The sequence below is a fragment of the Tenrec ecaudatus genome, chromosome 7 (genome assembly GCF_050624435.1).
Source record: "Tenrec ecaudatus isolate mTenEca1 chromosome 7, mTenEca1.hap1, whole genome shotgun sequence".
NCBI classification, from domain to species: Eukaryota; Metazoa; Chordata; class Mammalia; order Afrosoricida; family Tenrecidae; genus Tenrec; species Tenrec ecaudatus.
Window position 1 is genome coordinate 3,003,729 of NC_134536.1, and position 27,029 is coordinate 3,030,757.

Consider the following 27,029-nt stretch of genomic DNA (forward strand, 5'->3'; position numbering starts at 1 on the left):
TGCTGCCCCTCTGCTTTCCCAAGCATGCTCCCCTCTCCAGGGCCTGGTCTCTCCTGATACCATGTCCAAAGGACGTGAAATGAAATCTTGCCATCCTTGCATCTAAGGAGCAACTTGGCAGTGCCCATGCTACGACATATTTATGGGTCGGATCTTCTGGCAAATCGGGGTGCCTTTAATATCTTTCCCTCTGGCAACCTCGTCTCCAACAACTACAACTTCCTTTTGGAACAGCAGTGATAGTGCCCTGGTGACCAGAAATAAACAGGGTCCCTTCCTTTTGTCCCTAACTTCTCTCCTTGCGTGATGAAGTGTTGAGGTTCTCCCTTTTGTGGGTGACCTTCATGAGACTTTGAAGCCACCACCTACGTCGTGTCTGTATTTCCATCTGCCTCTGCCATGGAGATAAGGGGGCACACGCCCACTGTGATTGCCTGCTTCTGACATTCACTTTGCCATGGGACCTTTCTTGGTCACCCTAGAGAATCAGCCTCACGAATGATGAAGAATTGTTGGCCTGAACTTGCCTGGAGTTGGCCCTGCCTGGTGATGACAGCCACCGTGCACCACATAAGGAATCCGCAACCCCCTCTCTGCCATCCTGGGATCAGTTGGATTTTTTGGAAGGAGGTCACCAGGCCATCCTTCTTAGTGTCTCTCTGTGTGGAAGCTCTCCGGAAACATATGCAATATCCCAGCAGCAGGTGGTGTCCCGCGGCAGGTGGGTGGTGACTGAGCCTGAGGCTCCCTGACCGGAAGGGACGGCGCTCAGGCCCCCAGCTTGCTCGTCGAGGAAGAACATCTCAGGCTACTGCGCATTACTCCGGGGTGTGTGCATTCGCCGGAGTTTTAATTTTTCCTCACTTTCTTGTTTGGCTTGAAGAATGCTTAGCTTTTAATTTTGGAAACTTTCCAACTAGCAGACAAGGCTGCCAAGTTTCTAGGAAGCGCTCCCATCCTTGTATCAATGTCACCCCAATTTAGCAATGAATGGGCCCCGCAGGATTCATGAGTGAGTTCACCCCGGGACTGCTAACTGCCAGGCGAGCAGTTCAAACCTCTTCCTGGACAGAAAGGTTTGCCGTCTAGCATTGCCCTGAGGAGCTGCTGTACTCTGTCCTATGAGGCAAGGTCTCTGTGAGTTGGGGATCCACTCAGTTGAGGGGGGACATTTGGGTCTTGACAAATTATCTGTTATGACTGTCCCTCATTGGCTGCAGCCTTCCTTTGCTGCTTGGGTCCTTTGAAATTAAGCCCCATCAACATGTCCATGACCATCTGCGTCCAAGTCATTCTTTCTCTCTTCGGACCATTTTATTGTGTTTTATTGCTCACATGGCAAGGTAGTTCCTTGTTCATCCACTTACACACACATCGTCCTGTGACACTGAATGTGGCCCCACCTCCACCCTGCCAGTGCGTGGGGGAGGGCGCCCTGGTGTCGCAGTGGCTACAAATAAGGTCAGCAGTTCAAATCCACCAGCTGCTTCATGGGAGAAGGATGAGGTTGTCTGCTCTCGTGAAGAGCTCCTGTCTCACAAACCCACAGGAACAGTTCTACCTGGTCTTACAGGGTCTCACAACGCCCCGGGGCCATTCTACCCTGTCTCATAGGGTCATTGTGACTTGGCGTCCACTCGATGGCAGTGAGTATTCCCGGCTCTCTTTTCCTTGGGCAAGTGCAGCCTGCCTGGTCTCTTGGAAGTGTGGCTCACACGGGTATTTTGGGGGTTCAGTTTTATATGAAAACCTAATATTTGGCTGGAAGGCAACCTTCAGGAATGGCTTCAGTCCATGGTTGAAAGACTTTTGGGGTGATAGGCTTGGGGATGTGTTCATTTAAAATAAAGATTCGCCAGATATAAGCCACAGGCAGAGAATTCAACTCACTGTCAAAGACTATGGTTCTCAGTGGGTTCCCTCATCAAACCTCTGGATGGCCTACACCACCTTCTGTGGAAAACACGAGTTCTGTGAATGTAATTAATGTAGGACCCCTGACCATGTAGTGGTTATGCATTGGGGTGTGATCCTTGTGGTCTGCAGTTTGAAACCACCAGCAGCTCCTATGGAGAAACACTGGGCTTTCTACTCCTGTCGAGAGTCTCAGAAACCCACAGTGGGAACTCTGATCAGCATGGACTCAATGGGTTTTTTAGGTGGGCGTAATTAAGGGCTTGAGATGGAGCATTTGCCCTGGCGTGCTTGGGGTGGGCCTGACTTCAGTGTCCGCTCTCTTCCATGAGTGGGGGCAGGAGAGGAGCTGGTATGGGGCCCTGGGAGCAGAGATTGGTGTGCTGTGGCCTCAGTCGAGGGGTCGGGTAGCCTCCGGGAGCTGGGAGAGGCGAGGACTGACTTTCCTCTGGACTGTAGACTTCTGGCCTTCAGCTGCAGGTGCCCAGTTTGTAGTCATCGGAAAGGAGAGAGAGAGAGAGAGAGAGAGAGAGAGAGAGAGAGAGAGAGAGAGAGAGAGAGAGAGAGAGAGAGAGAGAGAGAGAAGGAATTGCTTATAGGCGCTGGGCCTGTCTGAGCTGGACCTGGAGTAAGCCACATTTTCTGTGGTGGATGCTTCCCTCTATGACTTGTCCCGGCCCCACCTCCCTCCCTCGGGGCCTTTGTGTAACCTGAGGGAGATGAGGGGGTGGCGAGCCCGATGGGAAGAGTAGCCTGCTGTACTTCTTCACGTGAATCCGAGAGAATGATCACTTTGCTTTACATGTATCTCACCACATACCAGAGTGAAACCAAGGTGGGCTTGCCCGAGAGCAGGCTGAACCAGAGCACAGCAGTCTACCAACGACCCTATGCCAGGGAACCGACAGGGACCGAGTTCCCTTTCCGCCTGGAGCTTGGCACCGTGGAAGGCCCCTCTCGGTTGATAGCTCCTTTCCACTGCTCCTTTTGAGTCTAAATGAAATTAAGGGAAAGACATATTTCTAGTGGTACCATTGAGTGTCCTTTAGAAGGGAGGATGGTGAGACTTCATCTTGGACATGTGGTCAGAGAGTAGCCCCTGGAGGAGGACATTCGGCCCCGTAAAGTGGAGGGGCAGTGAACGAAGAGGAAGACCCTGGCCACGGTGGATGGACACAGGGGCTGCCACGGTGGGCCTAGCAGAAGAACCCTTGGGAAGACTGTGCAGGACCAGGCCGTGTTTCCTCCTGTTGTACACAGGTGCCACTGTGAGTCGGCATCCACTGGACGACAACCAGGAACAACAACCTTAAGAGAGGAACCAGGGTGAGCCTCGTCTTAACTTCCCATTGAACTGCATCCCAGGAGCTGGCTTCCTGGGATTTGGGCTGTGCCCTCTGTGGAAACCACTTGCTGAGGCATGGGGTGCTTTTGTGGTGGGACTGCTGGCTGTCTTGAGATCCAGTGGCTGTCTCACACTCACAGCTCATCTGATGAAGCCACCCGCAGGCGCTCAGTAGTCACAGGTGCTTGGTGCGGAGGCCAACTCTCTGGGCAAGAGCAGCAGGACTCCCAGCCCAAGTGGCCCGGCTGCTGGGGAGGCTGTCGGCCAGAGAAGCACAGCGCTCGGGCGTGAGTTCCGACGCTGCACATGCTGACGGGCGCACACTGCCACACCTGTCTTGCAAGGAGAGGCCGGTGGTTTCCAAGGACCAGCCTTTTGGTTCACAGCTGAGCACTTTAACCATTACTCCATCAATGCCCCTTACTCCCAGGGGTGTAGGCAGGTGTCTTTTTATTCATCTGTCCCAGGACAAAAAAATCTCAGTTTTGCAGGAACCATGGGGGGAGGCGCGTGGTACGTATCCCTTGAATGAGCCAAAGTTTAAGGTGTGAGGCAGCACCTGTGTGTCCGTTCTCTTTTATCTTTTGAGAAATGACCCCTAGTCTTTACTCTCTGCTGTTAGGTTGCCCATGCGTCACCTCTGTCTGACAGCAACCCCACGACAACACAGAGCACAACAAAGCCCTGCCCGGAGCAGCGCCATCCTCGCACTGGTTCTTGCTGTCTTTGTGGGATGAAGGCACTTTGCTGAGCATCATGCCTTCCAAATCCGTCCGTGCCCGGGGGGGTTTGCAGGTCCGGTGCTGTTCTTTGGAGTTGAGTCATGCTTCCATGTGTGAATGTACCACTGTTTGTTTTCATGCCAAACAAAGCAGACCTTGAAGGCGGTGGGGAGAGGAGGGCAAGGGGCTATAGAGAGGGAGGAGAAAATAATAATAAAATGTTCAGAGGAAAAGAAAATTCACTGACGGGCTTCCTCTTTGTCTCTTATTCAAGCAAGATCTCCTTGTCTGGGGACTAGGCCCTCCTGACAGAATGTGACCCAGATCCCTGGAGCATCTGGCTGTGCTTCTGCTAAGACGTCTTCTGCTGCTGCACAGTGGCCCTGCTGGTCAGAGTTGAGTTTATCTATGCCATTCCTAGGCTGTCATCAATCCTATGGAAGCAGCTTGCCAGGCCTTATCTAGGTGGCGTGGCTGGTGGCTCTGAACCCCAACCTTCAGGTTAACCATTTCTATGTGTCACCAGGGTGCCATCTAAATATACCCAGTGGAAGCCATTGGGGGAATCAAATGTACTCCCGAAGCTAGTTTTGTGGGTCTCTTCCAAGGCCCCCTCCCTCCCTGCCACCCACCCTCTCTGGCTGCCTGTTGGATCTGTTCACATTCTTAAGTCTTAGAAGTGAGAAGGTACTTCTCCATCAAGAAACCCGCTCCATATCGCTTCTACCAGGCTCACCCAACCAGTTTCACTGAATGCTAATCTGGTATCCTTGGCGACCCCTGTCTTTTTGTGCAACTAACCATCTGCATGTGTTTCCAAGGATGGAAAAGGGCCGTTTTAGACAAAAAGATAAGGATGAAGCTGATATGGAAAGTACTGCCGTTATTCCATTTTACTTTGGGGCAGTTTTTAGGGCTTTAAGGTATTTTTCTTAAACCCTCACTAGTTTCCAGGCTGCTCTGCTCACAGTAGCCCACAGGACAGAGTAGTAGAGCCCCACAGCGTTTCTGAGGCTGTCAGTCTTTAGGGGAGCAGACAGACTCACCTTTCTCCCGCAGATCAGCTGGTGGGTTTGACCTGCCAACTTTGGTGTTAGTTGGCCAGCACTTAACCCACTGTGCCACCAGGGCTTCTTTGAGACATTACATTTTGTCAAAACATTGGCAGCAGTTCAGTTATATTAACTGTGATGTCCGTTGTGGCCACACAAATATAACCTTAGAGATCTCTGCAGTATTAACACGCAGGGACAATTGTTTGTTGCTCTCTAGTTCTCACACAAACAAAAGGGACAGAAGACAAAAGAAGCGGCTGGAGGAGAAGCATGTGCCTTAAATCCTAAAGCCAACCGAGTGAATAGGCCAGTCGTAGTATACGACTTAAAAGCATGTGTGAGATAAAGGCTTTCCTAGATAAAAGATTGATGGCCTTTGCAATTTTAAATGCTTCCAAAGAGCACATGAATATTCTCTATTTAGTACTTTAAGTAAGTGTTGTTTTGTCTGTTCAGGAGAAAGACCCGGGCTTTCTATTTCCGCAAAGAGTTCAGAGTCTCAGAACTCTGAACTCTTTGGTGGGGGGGGCAATTCTACCCTGTTTTATAGGGTAGCTATGTTGGAATTGACTTACTGGCAGGACAAAGAAGTAAGAGGAGGAGGAGAAGTGGGTGGGGGTGGGGGGGGGCTAGTCTGCAATCAACCTCACTGCCATCAAGGAATTTCCAACACAGGCTAGGTTGTTCATAGGTGCCACCGAATCAGCTGTGACCATAGCGACCCTACGCACAACGGAATGAAACGCGGCCTGGTCCTGCGCCATCCTCACAATTGTTCCTGTGCCTGGGCCCGTGGATGTGGCCACTGTGTCCATCCATCTCCTTGAAGGCTCTCCTCTTTTTCTCAGACCCCCCCCCCCCGTACCCAACAGGGATTCGTCTCTCTTAACAATTAGTCCAAAGTCCCTGAGACGAAGTCCAGCCATCCTCGCTCTCTGAGGAGCATTTCGGCCGTGCTCGGTTTGTCCTTTTAGCCATCCCTGGTACTTTCTGTATTCTTCTCCAGCACCATGATGCAAGGCCTGTCTTCTTCTACGGTCCTCCTTATTCCGTGTCCGGTCTTGGACATAGCTTTGACTCCTAGCCACCCTAGAGGCCAGTGTAGAACTGCCCCCGTGAGTCACCGAGACTGTTACTCTGTACAGGAGTAGAGAGCCTCATCTTCCTCCCATGGTGCAGCTGGCGGCTTCGAACTGTTCCTCCTGTGGTTAGCAGCCCAAACTGTAACCACCGTGCCGCCGGGGCTCCTTTTAGTCTGCCACTGAGGTCATATAAGCGAGTACAGTTTAATTCTCCTTCTTGGAAGTAGAAGCACACTGTAGATTAGACACTGGGCTGCCGACCCCAGGCAAGGTCGGTGGTTCAGACCCAGCAGCCTGTCTGTGGGAGGGAGATGAGGCTGCTGCAGCAGCAAAGATGTACCGTCTCGGAGTCAGAATCGACCAATGGCTGTGGGCTGAGTCGGTTCTTTATGGCTGGTCTTCTCTTAGCAGAACCATTGTGTCCACCGGGAAACTCATACTTGGACACCACGTCACCACGGAGGTTTGCTTATTAAATGGAGAAAACGATAATGGGTGTTCAGATTTCCTGTATGTGTCAGACGAGATACAGGTCAGGTTGCCTTGCTATGCTCTTTGACAGGGCCAACCTGTGTTTGTCTCGTTTGGATGGAAAGGTCCCTGTTGACTTCCTAGTTCAGACCACAGCTTACACCTCCTTTGTGAAACCATCCATGACCAGTCAAGTCGAACTCCCTAGGATTCCTGTTTGCCTTCTGCTGTAGTTTATTGTGCCAGCCTGGCCGATAAACACAAGTAGGATTAACTGAAGGGCAGAGAGATAAATGACTCGGTGAGCCTCACCTTGGTTGTTCTGTGCCTCAGTTTAAAGGGGTACACTACCTGTGGGATGCCTAGCCTGTGGACTGTGTCGCTGTAAGTTGAGGTCCCTTTAAGCCCACATGATTGGAATGTTCATCTCTGGAGCTGGGGACTGACAGTTGATGACAGTTGGAGACCTGCCTTGCTGTTTGCTGCCTGGGTATATATAGCCCAGCTCTCTCTACAGAAGGGGACTGGCAACTGGCAGCTCTCAAAATGTGAAGGACTGCTAGTGTCTCACTACTTTATAATTTAACTGTTAATTTCTTATATTATCTATCTGTATATTATTTAACAGTTTGTTTCTTGAATTATATATCTATCTTTATAAATATATTTATATATAATTACTAGCAATCTGGTTTCTCTCTCTAGAGAACCCTGTCCAATACACCTTCGCTACATACTAATTGTTTCGACCTTGGAGACATCTCTGAACCTGTCTGCCCCTGAGATTGCGGATCTGTCAAAGAAAGAAAAGGGAGAAGCAGGGGCAGAGGAGAAAGAGGGAGATGGGAAAGGGAGGGATGGAGAGGAGGTGGGGCAGGAGAATTAAGATGAAATGTTGGGAGATGAATATTGTTGGACCCACCCAAAGTTGAAGCTGACCGTGCGAAGTGCTGTGGAAATGTTGAGCCCATGAGCAACACTCATAGCCCCGCGGTGTCATTTCTGTCAGCACTGGAAGTGTGCTGCTAACTGCAAGGTAGCCAGTTCAAAATCAGCACCCTCTCCAAAGGAGAAAGAAGAGGCTTCCTACTCCTATGAAGACTTACAGTCTCAGAAGTGCACAGGGGCAATCCAACCCTGTCCTATAGGGTTGATAAGAGTTTTATATATGATATAAAAAACACCTGTGTGATGGCCATTCGAGAGTAGAGATTACAGGTATTCCAGAACCATTTTTCCCGTGCCGGGCAGAGGGCTAAACACTCACAGCTACTGGGACATCTGCTGATGGTCTTTCCTGCTGTTCTGTTCCCATAAGTCCACCCTTTCATTGCTCGAAGGATTGAGACATTTATAGCCAGCAGCATTTTCCTCCTTTCTCTGCAGATCTGCTTTGCTTCTAAATCTCAAAAATGCAAACTCAATTGTCATCCAGCTGATTCCAATTCATATCCACTCGATCAGACAGAGTAGAACCGCCCTGACGGGTTCCGCAGACTGTAAGTTGTTATGGGAGTAGAAAGCCACATCTTTCTCCCCAGAAGTGACGGGTGGTTTCGATCTACTGACCTTGTGGTTAGCCGTCCCTCTCATCACCCACTGTGTGGGCAGAGCTTCCTTTGTTTAAAGGGTCCCATGTGAGGTTCTGCGTAACCAAGGCGGGCTGCAGAGGGAGTTTGGTAGGCATGGAGGGTGTGGGTTTTCAGTTCTCTGGTTGGTGAAACTTGTGTCCCTTCAGATGTAGGCTGCTGGATAACAAAATCAACAGTGGCAGGGTTTGGCACTTCAACGGTGTAACTTTTATATTAGTTCTTATCCTGTAATGACAAAATGGAAACCTTCTCTTTAAACAGGTGACTGTCCCATTTTTCTTTTCCTTTTTTTAATTTAATAGATACATCATATTATTGGGGGCTCTTACAGCTCTTATAACAATCCATACATTAATTATATCAAGCACAGTTGTACCTATGTTGCCTTCATAATTTAAAAAATATTTTCTTTATGCTTGAGCCCTTGGTATCAGATCCTGTTTTCCCTACCTCCCCCACCCTCCCACACACATGGTCCCCCGATAAATTATAAATTAATATTATTTTCTTATGTTACACCACCCGCTGTCTCCCTTTGTCCATGTTATTGTTGTTCATTCCCCTGGGGGGGCAGGGGGTTGTGAGTCATTGTAGTGGGTTCCCCGTTTCTTCCCCTTCTCCCCCACCACCCCCTATTCTCATGATACTGCTACTCCAATTGCTGTTCCAGAGGGGTTTATCTGTCCTGGGTTCTGTGTGTTGAGAGCGCTTATCTGTACCAGTGTGCATGCTCCGGTCTAGCAGGATTTGTAAGGTAGAACTGGGGTCATGATAGTGGGGCAGAGGAAGCATTGAAGAGCCATGTCAATGCCCTCCCCAGAAGAATGCGCTACAGACGACAGCACTGAAGAACAGCCCAGGGAGAGTAGTGGGTCTGCCCAAACCACAAAGGAGCAAACTCAGGGGGACGTTCCATTTTTTCATTTGTGGACGGGGACAGTCATTTCCAGGAGAACGTGGATCTGTTCTTTTTTGGGATGGAAAATAAACAGGGGAATGCATTTGATCCAAAATTATTTACTTTCTGGGACATGCAATTCAGTCCTACTTTTATGAAACACTGGAACATCCAATAAAGTGGGGTGCCTTCCTCCTCTGATGGAAAGAGAGCGACTTAGGTGTTCCTCCCTTACCTGTGTCGTTCTGTGAGCTTGTGCCACCGCTGGGTCAGCTCGAGCGGGTGAGGACAGCTGGCTATCCGATAGGAGTCCTAGGGCCAGGTCCCTGGTGGTTTCAGTAGGGTTCTGACTCATTCTGTTCCTACCCACTTCCATAACACTCCAACTATGGGTCGTGCCACTTTGTCACTTTGCCTTTGGAAGGAGAGCTTTCCAATCAGCCCAAGGCTCCCGGTTGCTGAACAGAGGCGCCCTGCACAGGCCGCGTGCTGCCCCCACGCACCTATGAGCCCAGTGTTGTAAGGGTGGGCGCTGCACTCAGGTGGGAGGAATAGCTGCTCATGGCCCAGGCCCATGATGGATGCTCATGGCCCATGATTCACTCCTGTGTCCCCTGAGGGAGGGGTGCCCATCCTAAGCTAATTCTCCTTCTATTAGCACACAGCCTTGTTCAGTCTGAAAGTGAAGGTGGGGGGCAGGGGGGAACCGATGACAAGGATCTGCATATAATTCCCTCTCTGGGGAATGGGCAATGGAAAAGTGGGTAAGGGCGACTTCGGCCAGTGTAAGACATGAACAAATAATTATTTATGCATTATCAAGGGTTTGGGGGCAGGGGGGGAGGGGAAAATGAGGAGCTGATTCCAAGGGCTCAAGTAGCAAGCAAATGTTTTGAGAATGATGCTGGCAATGAATGTACCAATGTGCTAGACACAGTGGATGGATGTGTGGATTGTGGTAAGATTTGTGTGAGCCGCAATCAAATGATTTAAAAAAGAAAAGAAAATGCTTTGAAAATGATGGTAACATCTACATAAATGTGACTGATCCAACTGCTGTATGGACTGTTATAAGAGCTGTAAGAGGCCCCAATAAAATGATTTTTAAAATTGCAAAAAAAGGGAAGAAAGAAAGTGACTCTGTGGTGGTGCTCGTGGGGGCCTTTAAGTCGCCATGAAGCCCAAGACAGAGCCCCGATGCTCACTCTCACGTGTATGCAGTGCGATGGATTCAGGCGGTTCCCTCAGGAGCCCTGGTAGCGCAGTGGGTGGCCCTCTGGGCGGCTAACTGCAAAGTCAGCAGTTTGAAACCATCAGGACTCCCCAGCAGAAAGATGGGGCTTTCTACTCCCATAAGGAGCTACAGTCTGGGAAAGCCACAGGGGCGGATCTCCCCTGCCCTGTGAGTCGGCATCGCCTTGACGGCAGGGAGTTGTGTTTTTGCTTTGGAAGTGAGCTCTGGTGGTCCCACCTGCTCCTGGAGGACGATGAGGGGGGTCGTCTTTGGTCAAGGTAACAGTGTGCTGGCTCTCTGGCTGCCTGCGTGGTTCACTCGGACACAATGGGACGGCAGGGTGCCGAAGCCGACAGAGGGGAGGGCCAGCCTGCCGTGCCCCTTGGCCTGTCACAGGCTCCGCTTTGGAGCTATTTGGGAACAAAGATTCATGGAGCAACAAGAGAAGGCCTCCTGGTTGGGGGCCATGGGATAAAGAAAGGTTTTTTTTCCTCATGAAACTCACTCGGGAATGACCTCCTTTTGTGTATGGCCTGCTTGATCTCTAAGAATGATCTTCCGGAAGACAAAGCCAGAGTTTTGGGTTCTTCTTTGGGGGAATTTTCTTTAACTTCTTGCGAGAACGGGCTGCTCATCCTTTCTCCCTCCATGGGGGTGGGAGGTGGGGATAGGGGGTGAGCTCCTTAGTCTAACAGACGTCGGTGTTTTCATACAGCCGCGTGCGACGCACATTGAGTACTTCTTCCTCAGGTGCTCTTGTTACAGGAGGGTCCTGGGATTCAGTGGCAGTGAGCTGTCCGTGTTTTTAATGCACGTGCATGCTCTCCTTTCCGCTTAAGTTTTCTCTACTTTGTATTTAAAGTGTTTTTGGTTTTATGTATAGAGGTATTACCCTGACTTTAAAGTTATTTCTACATATTTTATTCTTTTAAGTGGTCAAGTCTTGTATGGTTCTTTGGTTGCTTGTTGTCAGTGTATGGACATGCAGTTGGTTTTTGTAAGTTTTTCTCGCATCCGGTGACCTTGCTGACGATGCCTATGAGTTTTAGTTTAGAAAATAGATTTTTTAAGGTTTTCTACCTTAAACCTAGATCATGGACTGTGAATAAAGAGACTTTCACCTTACAGTATTATCCAGGTTACAGCCTTCAGATGGATCAAAGTGATGCGCGTGAACTTTACCTGGAGTGAGGCCCCAGGTTTGATCCCTGGTAGGTACAGGATGACGATGAATCCTAATGAACTCCATGCCAGTGAGGCTGGTGCCCCCCCAGCCCCCTCCCCCTGCCTGACCCCCACTCCCCGGTCAGGACTTTGGCTGCGTGTCGCAGGGGCATGAATCCTTTGGTTTCAAGGTGAAAGTGGTCTTGTAACAGGATTTGTAAAGTCTTCGTTTCTCTTTGTGTGGAAAGAGTTTCCTAGGATTGGCATTTCCTTCTTAAAAAGTTGATGAAATGCCCAGCGAAACCATAGGCTTTAAAAAAAGTAATGTCAGTGGTGTTGCTGCCTGTCTCGCCTCTCCTGTGCCCTTCTCCCCATAGGCTCTTCCCCATGCCCCCCCTGGGTCTGCTCACCAAGCCGTGGATACACTGTCTTCTAACCCCTTCTCCCACTCAGGTAGGGCTTTAGCACCTTCCTGTGACGACTTCAGTTTGTGACACCAGTTCACCGTCTGGCAGTCATTTCGCTTGTAAATTTAAGCCACTCTTGCTTCAGGATATTATACTGCCAGTCGAAGTAACTTAAGATGCTTGAGTTGGGAGCTTCGGCGCGTAACGGACTGCTGAATGTGCCCCACTGGGCCTGCTTTCCATGGAAAAGATGGACTTGAAGGCCAATGTGATCTGTGTCTTGGTTCTGCAGAGCTGTTGCGGTCGTTGTTCCATGCCCGCCGGCCAGCCGCGACCCATGGCTACCCCCTGGCCGACAATGTGTGAGCCCATTGTTGCAGCCCCGGTGTCAGTTCATCTCCTCTAGGGTTGTCCTCTGCTTTTTGCTACCCTTCTACTTTGCCAAACATGATGTCCTTCAGCACGTGTCTCTCTGTCCTTGCTTATAAGGAGCATTCTGGCTGGTACTTCTTGTTGTTTCCCATAACCAGAGTCAAAAATGCTTGTCCACAGATTTATGATAGGGATGGGGCTGGCCCCAAAACACCCCCCCCCCCACACACACACCCCACCTGCTGCCACGCAGTGAGTGTATCCTGGGCTCCTGCCTGCCTCCCTTTACAGAGTGGAAATGCTCACAGGGTTTTCTTGGCTGTGATCTGTACAGAAGCAGATGGCCAGCCCTTTCTTCTTAGTGCCACTGGGAGGTTGTGAACTGCCAACTTCTCCTTTTGCAATGGAGGGTAATGGCAACCTCAGCTAAGGGACAATGATAATAATAATAATTAATAACAAAAACACCCACCAAACTCGCTGCCATCAAGTTGAAGCTGACTCATTATGACACTATAGGACAGGGTAGAATTGCCCCAAATGAGTAACCACTATGCCCGCCAGGGATCCAGCTAAGGGGCAGAAGGTCTTGATTTTGCATCAGACTAATTTGCATTTAGGAGCCTCAGAGGCACCATGGGCTAAGTTCTAGGTTGCTATCTCAGTTCGAACCCACCAGCCATCCTTGGGAGAAAGACGAGACTGCCAGGTCCCATGAAGCTTTACAGACTCAGAAACCTCTGGGGCACTCCTGCAGGGCCCTGTAGGGCTGATGTGAGCCCGCCTGCATGCCCACAGGGTAGCGGTGGGTGGGTTGGTTGGTTATCTGCAGTTAGTCAATTCTGTGCTGCCACCTTTGAGAAGTCACTGACACTTGTGGCTGAGTGATGTTGATCCCCGCCCTTTGGGTGGGTTGCTATGTGGACCATCTGGATCACATCTGACCTCCCTATTAATCACAGTCAGTAACCACTGAGCTCTCCTGCCTGGGTTCAGTTCTTCCAGCTCCGCATCGTGGTCCATGCCCCGCCTCTGCTCAAAGCAGCAGCTTCGCCCTCTCCACTGTCTTCAAAGCAGGCACCACAGATGGGTCCTCACCCCCACGGCCAGCCTGTGCAGGGCTCTCCTCTCCTGTCCCCTTCCTTCTTCCATCCTGTCACCACCTCCTTCAAGCAGGCGCTTGGGTTTACTTTCAGATGCGTGCCTAGACAGCTTCCTGCTCAGCTCTCTGTGGGGGCTAGTCTTCTCCTGCCCATTCACCTTTACTCTGGGTGCCTGCGGTGAACTCTCCAAGTGGTTTCCTGAGAGCTGGGAGGCCCCAGCCCCCCCCCCCCCGAGGTAGCACAGAAGAAAGGCCTGGAGCTCTCCCAAGAGTCAGCAGGTGGAAGTCCTGGGGAGCACAGGTCTACTCTGAGGCACCTGGGCTCACTGCCGAGAGTAGGGGTCAGCACAGTGGCAGCAGGTCTGTAGCTCCTGGACTCTGTCCATCCTGTGGCAGCCGCTGTTGTCTGGTCCTGCCCCAGAGGCTCCTTGTTAGGCTTGCTGGGGTTTGTTTGAGGAGTGCGCTCGGGTGCACAGTCTGTTTCACAGGAAGACCGGCCAGGCCACCTCTGGAGGGTCTGCTCATTCTCATTCCAAGCCCTCGCATCCGAGGGCTTCTGAAACATGACTGTTCTGAAACAGTACTTAAATAACAGTAGCTGTGGTTTGGTAAACCCCTGGTGTCGCTGTGGTTGTGTAGTGAACTAGTCACCTTGAGGTCAGCAGTTCAAAACCACCAGCCACTCTGCAGGTGGAAGAAGAAGCTTTCTACTCTTGTGAAGAGTTATGCTCTCAGCAACTCACAGGGGGCAGTTCTACACTGTCCTGTAGGCTCCTATAGGGTCACTCTGAGTTGGAGCTAACTCTCCAGTGAGATGTTTGGGCAGGAAGACTGTCTTGGGGGAAGGCACATAGTTGAAAATTGTAGGTGGAACCATATTTCCTGCTCTGAAAATGTTCCTTGTTTTGCCGAAGGTGGTGTGTGGGGTAATTTGCACACATTGTCGCCCTGGTACAAAGATGGGTCTCTCCTGGTCAGTTGGCCAAGTAGCTGTCTTCCAGATTTCCTGGCGTGAGTCCTTCTGGCACTGCATCAGCCGGGTGACACATTTCAGCTAGTGTCCCATCCATTCCTGCGTTTTTTTGTGACAAATGCTTTCAGTGCAGCTTCAACTTCGTCCTTCAGCACCATTGGTTCTTGCTCACATGCTACCTCCCCAAAATGGTGGGAGCGACTGTGTGCAGTCTTCCCATCGTCTCTTGATGCTTCCTGATCACTCAGTATTTTGCCCCATTTTTGTTCCACATGTAGACCCATTCCAAAGAAACCCAACAGAAGGTGACGATTCTAGAGAAACATCATGGAAATCACATGCAAGCAGACTGTTGCTGAAGACTATGCAACAACGGTTGCATCAGTCTGCCACCAGGGAGCTGCCGGGGAAAGCCAGCACTCAGCATTTAGTGTGAATCGGAAATATTGCAGCGTGAGGGTTACCTTGCGATAACTGCCAAGGATGAACTTTGGGAGGAAACTCTCCTCTCTGCACTATCAGCTCCCCTCCAGCGAGCGGTTCATTGACTTGGACTTAGTCATCTGTGCTGGAGGTTGGCACCGTGGCCCAGTGTTAGACTGGCTGGGTTTCCCTGAAGGGCTGCCTTCCAGGCCCCAGGTGAATCCCCATTGGGTGGAAAGAAACTGAGCAGGTGGCAGTGTCAGGGGGTGGGGAAGAGCTCTGAGTAAGATCTTGGCTTTCACGCTCCTTCCTCTTGTCTTCCTCCTTGGTGACAATGAATCACATCAGTGGGTACATACAGTCTTTCACTAAATACAAGGGATCGTTCACCTGGGGACTTAAAAAGTATATGAACCGGGTCGTTTTACTGACACTCAAGTCCGCTTATGCCCGCCGTGTGATGACTCTGTTCAGTGTACACAGAGGAATTTACTTTTTTGACATGGTATCCAAAAAACAAAGCCCTCACTGCCACGGAGTGGATCCAACTCACAGTAACCCTGCAGGACACAGAAGAATCCCCCCTGTGGGTTTCCAAGACTGTAAACCTTCACAGGAGTGGAAAGCCTCATCTTTATCCCAGAGAGTGACTGGTGGTTTGGAAGTGCTGACCCTAAGGTTAGCAGCCCGATGCAGATCCTCCACACCACCAGGTGCTCCTTCACGGAAGCAGAGATGGATTTCAGGGCTCTGAGGCCCCCTTGGCCAGGCCGTCCTTGAATGGCGTGGGGCAGGCCAGACCCTGTCCTCAGGGGTTTCCATTGGAGCTGCTCACACTGCGTTTTATGAGACCCAGTCGGCAAAGGGGAGGCAGCAGTTCTAAGCGCCTTGGAGCCAAGGAACAGGTCCAGTCATTCCTGGAGACGAGGGCGATGGGCTTGCAGTGTGGCCTAAGGAAAGACTTCTTTGAGCAGGTTGGTTTCCCTTGGCTGCATGTCTTGCTCAGTCATGTGACGAGTAGGGGAGTCAGGGAGGAGGAGGAGGAAGAGGAGGTGGAGGGACCACCCAGGCACATTCGAGGAAATGAAGGACGGAGGATGGAGGATGTGGTCTGAGACTCAGAAGACAGAGTGGGACTTAAAAAGGGCACTTCCATGAGCAACAGCATAGCCCAGGTAGCCCCACCTCCCTCTTCGCAAACTCGCTTTAGGTCCCAGGGCCCTTACAGAAGCCCTGCCACCTGGCCTGCTTCAGCTCATTGGAAGCCATTGGAAGAGGCTATCTGACTGAGCAGTTTCCTTACTTCACGAAGTCTGAGTATTTATCCTCTTACCCCCGCTCCTCTCCATGCGAGGACTACATTCTTGTACATTATTGTAGTGCTTTGTTCTTGGGGAGGCTTGATTTGGGGTCTGTGTGTTGGTCTGGGTTGACAAGAGAAATGCCATATATACTTGAATATAAGTCGACCCTAGTATAAGCCGGGGTACCTAATTATTACCTGGGAAACCAGAAAAACTGATTGACCCGAATATAAGCCTAGGGTGGGAAATGTAGGATGCAAATTAACATAGAGACCAAAGGGGAGAGCTGGAACGCAGCCACAGACACATCCTTACCAGTTCAGCTGCCGGTGTAAGTGAATCACTACGGGTGCTTCTGTGAATTGGAGCTGTCCATGTCATAGGATGGCTCTGATTGGTTAGATGTGAGTAAACAAACATCCAAAGCCCTGTAGCGTCAGCGGGGCTTTGAATGAACAGTGGAGGAAGGGCAATCACCCATGAGATGTTACACCTTGTTGGGGTACCACTGACCAGGTATATAAGCCGAACCCCAGTTTTTCAGCACAAAAAGTGTGCTGAAAAACTTTGCTTATACATGAGTATATACGGTAAATCCCGAGACACTCACATGTGTGTAAGGGAGAACTTTATATCAAGAAGTAATTATGTATCAATAAAGCAGCTCAGTCCAGTCCAGATGAAGTCCATGAGTTCAATATGAGCCCCTAAATCTGATATCGTCCCATGAATTCCTCTCAGACTCACACAGCACTTGCAATAATGCCAAATGCAGGAAGATCCCCAGCCGGTGGGCGGAAAGTCCTGTGGGTCCATGGTGGTAGAGGCATCTCAGTGCTGGTGTGGGTCTCCACGTGGCTCTTCCAGCTTTCTGAGGGTCTCAACCTCAGGAAAGTTAGGCAGACAGAGAGTCTATCCCATCTCCAGGGAGGAAGAAGGAAGTTTCCAGAATCCTCATGGGAAGGCCATGCCCACAAAGAGGCATCATCAGGCTGTGACCTGATTCACAGGCTAGACTCCACCCCCTTCCCTCTATTTATCGAGTTGGTATGACCTTATGTACCTACCACATTCTGGGAGTGCTCAGGACTTTGCCCCATATAAATGAACGGCCACTGCGACTCCATGTTATTCCATTTCGGCTTCCAGAGGTTTCATAGGTCCGCTCTACTTTCATATAGTGGGGGAAACCTGCATTACTAAGCCCATAAGCACATGGGAGGTGCAGAGTACCCAGTTTTAGCATTTCTGGTGTACAGGTGTGACTGTGATCTGCATTACACAAATAAGACGCGAAGCTGAGAGAGTTTGGGGATACAGGTGTGGACAGGTGCACTGGGACACAGAACGAAGCTTCTGCTTTTAATCACCCTCACCCTGACAGGTGGATTCCCTGCATTGTTCTGAGAAACCTCCCCAAACCCACTGCCATCAAGTCGATTCTGATTCATGGTGACCCGACAGAGGACATCCACAACTGTCAGTCTTTAGGGGATGAGACAGCCTCATCTTTCTCCCACAGAGTCTCGAGTGGGTTTGAACTGTCCATTTTGGATTTAGTAGCCCAGTGCCCAACCCACAGCACCACCAGAGCCCTTTGATTTGAAAGAAAGGAAGCGGCAATTGGGAAAAATTTGCATTCCTGTCTTCTGGGGCATTTCAGACAGAAGGCCGTGAGATGTCATCTGAACCTTGAAATGATGTTTACCACCAGCATGGCCTGTTTGCCCTCTTGCCGTCTTCCCGGGGGTGTCCTGGTAGTGGGGTGATATGCTGGGTTGCTAACCTCTAGGCCAGCAGTTTGGATCCACCACCTGCTCTATGAGATGGAGGGAGATGAGGCTTTCTACTCCCCTAAAGAGTTGCAGTCCCAGACACCCACAGGGGAAGTTCTACCTTGTCCTGTAGGGTCCCTGTGAGTCAGCATGGACTGGACAGATAGCACTGAGTTTGACTTTAAGTTGTCTCTTTCCAGGGAACCTGGCTAATTTCCTTAGTCTGGGAGTTCTCATACTAATTTATGACTCAGGTGTTGTGTTAGTCTGGGTAGACTAGAGAAACAAATTCACAGACACGTATGCTTATAAGAGAGAGCTTTGTATCAAAGAGCAATTGTACATTAAGAAAACATTCCAGCTCACTCCAGATCAAGTCCATGAGTCCAATATTAGCCCATATGTTCAATACCAATCTATAAATTTCTCTTCAGACTCAATGAAACATATGCAATGATGCTGAATTCAGGGAGATCACAGACCAATGGATGGAGAGTCTTGTGGGTCCAGTGGCATTGTAAGCATCTCAGCTCTGGCAGGGATCTCCATGTGGCTCCTTCAGCTCCAGGGCTCTAGCATAACTCCATGCGTCCTGTCAGCAGGAATGTCTGTCTCACAGGGAGTGTGTGTGTGTCCCACCTGCAGTGAGCTATTAATCTCGTTAGTGCCTCCAAATGAGGTCCTCAAGCTGCGACCTGATTGGCAGGCTAAACTCTACCCCTTCACTCTTAAGTCTCAAATGGACCACGGATGATTTAACCACCACGGTGACCTCTTGGCACGTACATTTTGAATCATCTACACCAGCTGGGTGTCCAGGCCAGCCTAGCTGACGGAGCATTTATTTCTGCTACCCTGTTAGTTCTTGGAATATGCCCTCGTGGAGGGGCAGTGTGCCGGCACCTGAACCCCACCGCCTTGGGGGGGGGGTGGATGGTATGTGCTACCCAGAGGGCAGCCCTCATGCAACAGCCCTCTCACTGTTGGCACCGGGGAGAATTTCTCAAACGGTGTCTCACATCCCTCCTCAGGCCTTGGCGGCACAGCGGGTTCAGCTTTGGGTTGCTCACTGCAAGGCGTGTGGCTCAAATCCATCAGCGCTTGCTCCCACGGAGGAGTGGGAAGGATGTCCCCTCTCTAGAGATTTACAGCCTTGGAAATCCTATGAAGTCGGTTTGCCCTGGCTAACAGTGTTGTGACGGCAGTGGACGGGACTCTGGCATGTTGAATGTAGACAGATTTCACTCTTACTTTTTTTTCCCAAATACAACTCTCCTGTGTGTATGCACGTAGTTCTGATGCAACGTGCTGCTGCAGGGTGGAGTAGAACTGGCCCTGGGCATTCGCAGGCCAGCAAGCCCATTACTCTTCAAGAGTAGAGAACCTGGGCCTTACCCTTTGTAGTGGCTGGTGGTTTCGAACTACTGATCTTTGAGGTTAGTAACCCAAGTCATAACCACTACACCACATAGATGATTAAATTGAGTGTCTTTTAACTACTGACTTCTTTGGAAGCAACCATGCATCTCCTCAATGGGATCATTTGGTTTTAGGGTCCTGTCCACTGTAGCTTTGGTCCCCAGTAGGCTCAATGGACATGTGTGCAGTCTGTGCTTTGACCGCTGGGGAAAACCTGCAGTCACTCCCTAGAGTGGGGTCTCTGTATGAGTCAGAATCTATTCGATGGCAGTCACTTTGAGCATTTTGAGCTTACCCCCATGGCTTACTTGAGACACACTCCCTTTCTGTTTGTCCATATCTTGAAGTACAGCATTCTGTCACCTCACCGTTCCCACCTTTGCAGACGTAGTCACAGGGCGAACACCGCAACAGTAGCTGCAGTGACTGTTTCTCAGCACCGGGTGCTGCTGACTTGTCGCTTGCTTGTGACTTGGGATCATTTAATGTAAAGGCACATTGGCAAGAAGAAGGGTCCGTTTTACACGGTTACAGGGAAGCAGGTCCAAGGACTTTGTGTGACGGTCCTGGACCTAACCAACAGCTATTCTCAGACGGGGAGGAATAGGCTAGCGAGGCCAAGGGCATATGTGGAGATCCAGTGAGCGCCCAGAGAGACTGCTCTGTGGTGGACATGCGACGCTGGTGGGTGTCGTACCACTGACAAAGTGAGGCTTTGTGTTGTACATTGGAAAGAGAGGAGTTTTCATTGGTCCCTTGGTCTGACACTTAAAATGCACTAAGCCCCTCTATCCTCCTGGCTTCTACCTTTACTGTAGCTTCACTTGCTTCAAATATTAATTCTAAAGCAACTATTAGTTCAAAAATCATACTATGAAATCTTCCTTGCACCACACAGCAGTGCAGTCTTGCCCCTGGACAGCGGCTGGGTGACAAGGTGCGCTCTCCACAGTGTCAAACAGATGCAGTTCCAGCGTTACGTTCTTGCTGCGCTTGGCGATTCAAATCGTCCTTGTTAGAGGCCGTCATTGCACCGGGTCTTCGGTGAGGGCACAGAAAGCCATCCGGGTAACTCCCATTCTTCTGTGATCTCTTGCAGGCTTGACAGATGAAAAAGTGAAGGCGTACCTTTCTCTACACCCCCAGGTGTTAGATGAGTTTGTGTCCGAAAGTGTCAGTGCGGAGACGGTGGAAAAGTGGCTGAAGCGGAAAAACAACAAGCCGGAAGGTAAGGCTTCCTGGGGGTGGATGGCGGCGTCGGGGGGAGCCGGCTGGTCCCGGTGTATTCTGGCAAAGGGGAAGGCATGCAGTGCAGGTGGAGAAGCAAAAGGGAAAGCAGACACATTCTAGGCCAGAGCCCGTTTTAATTTTGCCGGGGTGCCATCCTGGTTAATGCGATCGCCTACAGTAAGTCAGACTGGGCCGAGAGCAGCTTCCAGCAGCAAAGGACTTGGCAAGTGAATCCCACTACGTTGAACAAAGGCAGGCTTTACTACCTGGCTTGATTTCATGGAACACAGTCAATCCATTTAGAAAGACTCTCTTCACGCCCATTTCAAAGAGGTGTTTGGTGGATTATGTTCTTTTTAGGAAAAGGGTCTTTAACAAATCGCTTTGCAGGCAGGGAGCGAGCAGTGACCTCTGCCTCGGGCTGTCCCTGCTGGTCACCACCTCTAACAGCGCTGTGGGAGCTGTCCCTGGCAGGGCGAGCCCCCTGGACCTCAGCGGTCCCTGCGGGTTTCCAAGAGTCGAACTCTGTCCAGGAGTCCAAGGCTCCATCTTTGTCCTGCGGAGCAGCCGGGGCTTTGAACTGCTGACTGTGGTTAGCAGCCCAGCGCACATGCCACTGCCCCACCCAGGTTCCACGCGACCCCGAATGAAGAGAAATGGGGGAAATCATGAATGATGATGATGATTATTTACTACTTATATTTCAATCAGGCGCTTAGTTGTTTTGCTTTTTTTTTCCTTTTTGCAACTGAATTAAATGTTCTGCAGGGAGACTTCCTTTCTCATGGTGTTCTCTTATCCTCCCAAAGACGTTTATTTTTAGCACAGAGATGCTTAAGAAGCAGCCGTCTTTATGAAAGAAGAAATGTAGACCCAAAGGAGACGCAGAACAAAATAACAAGCCCCTCCCCCCACCCACCCCCCGGGAATCTTTTTGTTGGCGCACACCCCCTTCCTCACTTGCCAGCTCTGCCACTGTTGGACATTTCCCGACTCCCGCAGTAGGCTCTGCTGTCCACTCTGCGGTGCGGGAGTGGCCTCGCTCCTGGCTGTACTGTGTGCCCAGGTGTGAGGCGGGAGCAGCACTGGCCGTGCTGGTTAGCTCCTGTGTTGAGTGGCTTGGCAGTTACGTCATGATGGAACCGGGCAGTTATGTGAAGATGTGACTTGGCGAGTATGTCATGTTGTGACTTGGTGATTATGTCGTAATGTCGGCACCCTTCACAGTGTGATCTGATGTGGGCCATCCTCAATATTTGCACAATGACAGTTTTCACAGAACAGCCTCGTCTTTGGGACGAGTACCTATGGACTGTAGCATCCTCGCCATTTTGTTGTTATGTGAATTTCTATTTGACCAAATATGAGTTCTCTTTTCTATGAATATTGTTTTTTCAGTGGCAGTTAAATATATGTGTGTGTATCTACACACAATGAACTTTGAATATTTTTTTTAAGTATACTATCCTACTGGGCAATGTTGTCTAGTGTAACAAAGGTTCGAAAAAACTATTAACCTGCTTCTTATTAGAATGCTGTGTTTCTAATGATGCTGGTGATCCTCCTCTGGTTTTTAAAGTTTCTGTAACTTCCTTAATCCATTTCCATGATAAAAAGAAGGCAGACCTCTTTTCAGGAGGACTTTGTCACTGAAGCAAGTCATTTTTAGAGTGTGTGTGCGTGTGTGTGTGTGTACACGCACATGCATGAGTGAGCTAGGAGGAAAAGAGAGGGAGACGTATGTAAATCAGACAGGAATATCCTTCTGAACATCAGCAGGCTGCGTGGTATCAGGAGCAAAGTTTCACATATCAGTGCTGGGGAAACCCATGAGATGCGGAGCCCTGGGGGACTGCCTCATTCTTCCAGGTCTTGCATGTTTTCTGAAATTGAGAGGGTGCTCTCCAGCCATATTTGGACCACGTATTTTATTTATTTATTTACTTGCCTATTTATTTATTTAAATAAATCATTTTATTGGGGCTCATACAACTCTTATCACCATCCATCCATACAACAATTGAGTAAAGCACTCATACATTCATTGTCCTCATCATTCTCAAAATTCTCCTTCCACTAGGGTTCCTGGAATCAGCTCATTTTCCTTTATTCCCACTCCTTTCCTCCCCACTCCCCCTCCCTCACGAACACTTAATAACTTATAAATTATTACTCTATCCTATCTTACACTTCCCGGTGTCTCCCCTCACCCACCTTCCCATTGCCCATCTCACAGAGAGGTTAACACATAGATCCCAAGATCGGTTCTCCCTTTCTACACCCCCTTCCCTCCTGGTGTCGCCGCTCCCACCGCTGGTCCTGAAGGGTTCATCCGTCCTAGATTCCCTGTGTTTCCAGATCCCTACTGCACCGCTGTGCATCCTCTGGTCTAACCAGGTCTGAAGGCAGAATTGGGATCATGATAATTGGGAGGGGAGGAAGCGTTCAAGAACTCAAGGCAGGTTTTGAGTTTCATTGTTGCTACACTGAACCCTGAGTGACTCATCTCCTCCCCACTACCCCTCTGCAAGGAATGTCCGGCTGTCTACAGATGGGCATTGGGTCCCCATCACGCACTCCCCTCATTCACGGTGATATTGGACCACGTGTTTCAGTGAAAGTCTTTGTGCTCTCCTTCTCCACCAAGTGTGGTTCGCACCTTACACAGACCTGGCTTTCCTCTGTGGGCTACTAACCTCCGTCCAACCTCTGAGGTGTTCCACATTTGAAAAGAAATGCTTGGGTGGACACCAACGGGCTGTGCAGTGGGGCAGGAAATATTGTCCAGGGAGCAACGCTCCCTGCGCGACAGGAAACCAAGCACAGGTTGTAGAGAGTGAGCATATTTCAGTGTGACACCACGTGACCCATGCAGACGTTCTAGAAATATTCACATGTGACATGTTGCATCCCCCAAGCCTCCATGTCACGGAAATTACTGGGTGACAGGAATATTTCAGGCTGCTTCTCAAACATCCTGAGGACTCAGATGATGGGGAAGCAGGGCCGTTCATGCTGTGGCCTCACCAGGAGATGGCTTTGACGGTGGTTGTGTGGCAGCCTGGAGACTGGGTGAGGAGGCGCTGAATGAGCTGCAGGCTTGGGCTCCCCCATGTGAGCCACAGTCTCATAGGGTGCAGCATCTGAGGGGAGCCTGAAGCCCACATGTAATCTGCTAGGACCCTCTCTCCTTCCTCTTCCAAGGGAGTTTTTCCATGCGTGCATCTCATTATGGATGGTGAGGATGGCCCAATACTCTGAGTCATTGTAATGGTTAGGTGGCAGCTATATTTCAGAGGATCAGCTTCGTATTCAACAGTTCGAACTCCTCATCAACGCCCCACCCCAACAGTTTACCCCTCACCCACTTCTCCTTGGTCATTCCTCTCTCTCTTGTGGACTGCCATCTTCCATTTCCCCCAAGCTAGCTAGCACTTGTCAACACTCTAGCCCGCTGCTTTGCTGTCGACAGCCTGCCCTCCCTGCCTCCTTAGCAATCTCTGAAGTCTGTTCCCTTTGCTGGGAAGGGAAGCTGTTCTCTACTCTGAATTTCTGACCTCTCTGTGGAGCCTTGATGATGTAGTGGTTGAGCTCAGACCCACTGAGCTGAAGACTGAGAGGTCAGCAGTTTGAAGCCACTGTTGTTCCTTGGGAGAAAGACGAGGCTTTCTGTCCATGTAAAGCTACAGTCTCTGAAACCCACAGGGCCAGTTCTACCCTGCTCTGTAGTCACCATGAGTCAGAATCGACTTGATGGCAGAGAGTTGAGTCGTTGTGTTGAGTAGCGCCTTGTAAGGAGCCCTGGTGGCCGAGTGGTTACAGGTTGGATTGCGGTCTGCGTGGTTGGCAGTTTGAAAGTACCAGCAGCTCCACAGGAGAAAGATGGGCTTTCTATTCCCATCAACTGGTACAGTCTCAGAAACCCACAGGGTGGTGGGTGGGAGGTGTCCTTATGACTCAGCATTGACTCCGTGGCGGGAAGTTTGGCTTGGTTTTGTGACTCCATGTGGTCACCACACAGTGATGTGTAAATAGCTGCTTTCTTCTGGCTAGTCGGACAGTGGCTCAGACGGAGTCCACATGGGTTGTTTTCAGTCCAGGTAGTCATGTCGGGCAAAGAGGATGACACCGAGTCCCTGTCCATGACATGTTGACAGAGAGAAGGGGGTTTGGGGACCAGTGGGCTGCCATATGTCCTCAGAGATTGAATTTTAAGTAGCTTAAAAAATGTCTTTTAGGGTTCCTGTTTTCTGTTTTCATTAACCCCGGTGATTTAGTGGTTTTGTGTTGGGCTGCCAACCACAAGGTCAGCAGTTTGAAACCACAGCCTCTCCGAGGGCAAGAGATGGGGCTTTCCACTCCTGTAGAGTGACAGTCTCAGAAACCCACAGGGGCCAGTTCTCGCTCGTCCCATAGGGTCGTGTGCATCAGCACCGGCTCGATGGCTGGGAGTGTTTTCTGTTTCACTTCACTGCCTTGAGGCCAGGGCTCCTTTCAAATCATGGTGCCCCGTCTCTGGTTGAGAGAAAAGTTGGCCTTTCGAGGTGGACTTCTGATCCCAGAATGCTACTCGAGAAGAAGGGCCAATACATCCCTGAAATGATTGGCTTAGCATCATTATGCATATATATTTCTTTCTGTCCATAATATTTACTTCTATAAGTGAAGTCACTAGGCTCGCAGGATAGTTGACGGACTCCAAATCATTTGAAAATTATCAATAGCAACTCCATTTTTTCATGACCACTGAATCTTATTTTTGTTCTGTATTTATATGTCTAAAATATTCAAAGGCAGATTATATCACTGTCAGTATACTTAGAAACTTTCAGGGATCCCTGGTGGTGGTGTAGATGAAGCATTGGGTTGTTGACCGCAGGAAGGAGGTTCAAACTCACCAGCCACTCCAAAAGACAAAGATGAGGCTGCCTGCACCTGTAAAGATTCAAAGTCCCAGAAACCATAAGGAGTAGTCCTCTGTCCTCTAAGGGGTACATTGACTTGATGGCACAAAAGAAAAACTCAAATTAAAGCAAAATTTAAATAAATAATAATGAAAATTATGGTGCTGTCAGAGGCCTTAAATATTTTTAAAAGCAATCAAGAGTTTCCTATTTTGTTCAAAGACTTCAGTTGCTACATATTTCCATGCTTCTAACAATGGGGCTTCATTTAAATTCAGACAGAACTATTAGGTATTTCATATTTAGAATAGCTAGAATTTAAATTATGGCCCTGAACCTCCTATTAAATAAGCTAAAATGTAGATAAATAACATGTACAGTTTAACACATAATAGATAGTTTCTATGTTAACATATATGTTGCATTGGCTATTAAATTAATGGTGCATGAATTGGTTTGCTGATTGTTTAAGGAAGTGTAGAATGCTAATAAATGATATGTTAGCTATCAGTAAATCTCTAACAAGAAAAGGCAGCCAACACATCCCTGAAACGATTGGTTTAGAGCTTGATTTGGGTACTTTGTCTCTCCTTTTCCTTGAAATTGCTTTAGCACAATATTGATATTTTTTTTTTCTTAAGAGAACCAAAACATGTATTGAATGTCTTCATGTGTATTATAAACAAACATGGGTAGAATTAATATTAATTTTGCCCACCAAGAGTTATTGCATATAGCTCATTCATTCTGGAATTGTTTATTTATATTACCATCATTATAGATTTAATTTTTCCTCTTTGAGAGTGTTTGGAGAGCCAGTATACTAAGACGCCAATAGAAATTCAACAAAGTTGGTTGAGTTTTGACAATTTTGAGGATTAAGATAATTAATAATATTGCCAGTGATTACGAAATGAATTTAAGTAAGTATGATGTGAGGACTTCCAATTTCCCCAGATTCATGCTTCACGCATCCCGTGTTCTGATGATGATCCATGGGTGTTTGCAGAAGTTCCTTCCCTTTTGAGTTTTGTCCCACCTGCAGAGAAAGGTTCCACAAGGCTTTGCCCATCGACGTCAGTTCTACATTGAAGCGACAGCTCTTCCTCTTCCGTGTCTTCCAACTGACTACCTCTGCCTCTCCATTCGACAATGCTGTGGTGCTGTTCACAAGTGTTGTAGTTGCTCACTGTCGGGAGTGGATCACTGGTTCCTCTTTTCCTGGACATTTCTTAGTCTGGAAGCTCCACTGACACCTATCAAATACTGGAGCTATAGCTTCCAGCTGCCCAGCGACAAGCAGGCCACCACCGTCAGACCGATTCACAGATGAGTGGGCCTGCACGTGTGCAAGCAGATTAAATGACCACGTAACAAGTAAAAGGTTGAATGAGTGAATAGGTAATTCAGAAGCCCGATGGGGTCTGTCACGTGGGTAGTTTTGATTCCTCATAAGACATAAGATAATGTTATCCAGCCTTGCTTTTAGCTTACTGTACTGATACTATTGTTGTTAGGCACCAGGGGTCAGTCCAGACCCATGGTGACTCTGTGCATGACAGAAGGAAGTGATGCCCAGTCCTGTGCCATCGTCGTGGCCACTGTGTCAGCCCAGCTCATCGAGGGCCTTCCCTTTTCTCACT

At 49.4% G+C, this 27,029-nt stretch overlaps 1 protein-coding gene across 1 annotated transcript in view; it reads left to right on the forward strand.

The window, feature by feature from the left end:
- PDE10A (phosphodiesterase 10A) overlaps nucleotides 1–27,029 on the forward strand; it is a 203,292-nt gene that overhangs the window by 64,342 nt on the left and 111,921 nt on the right. Inside the window, exon 2 of the mRNA XM_075554279.1 lies at nucleotides 20,352–20,480. Within this exon, the coding sequence (XP_075410394.1) occupies nucleotides 20,352–20,480 (129 nt within the window). The remainder of the gene's footprint in view (nucleotides 1–20,351; nucleotides 20,481–27,029) is intronic.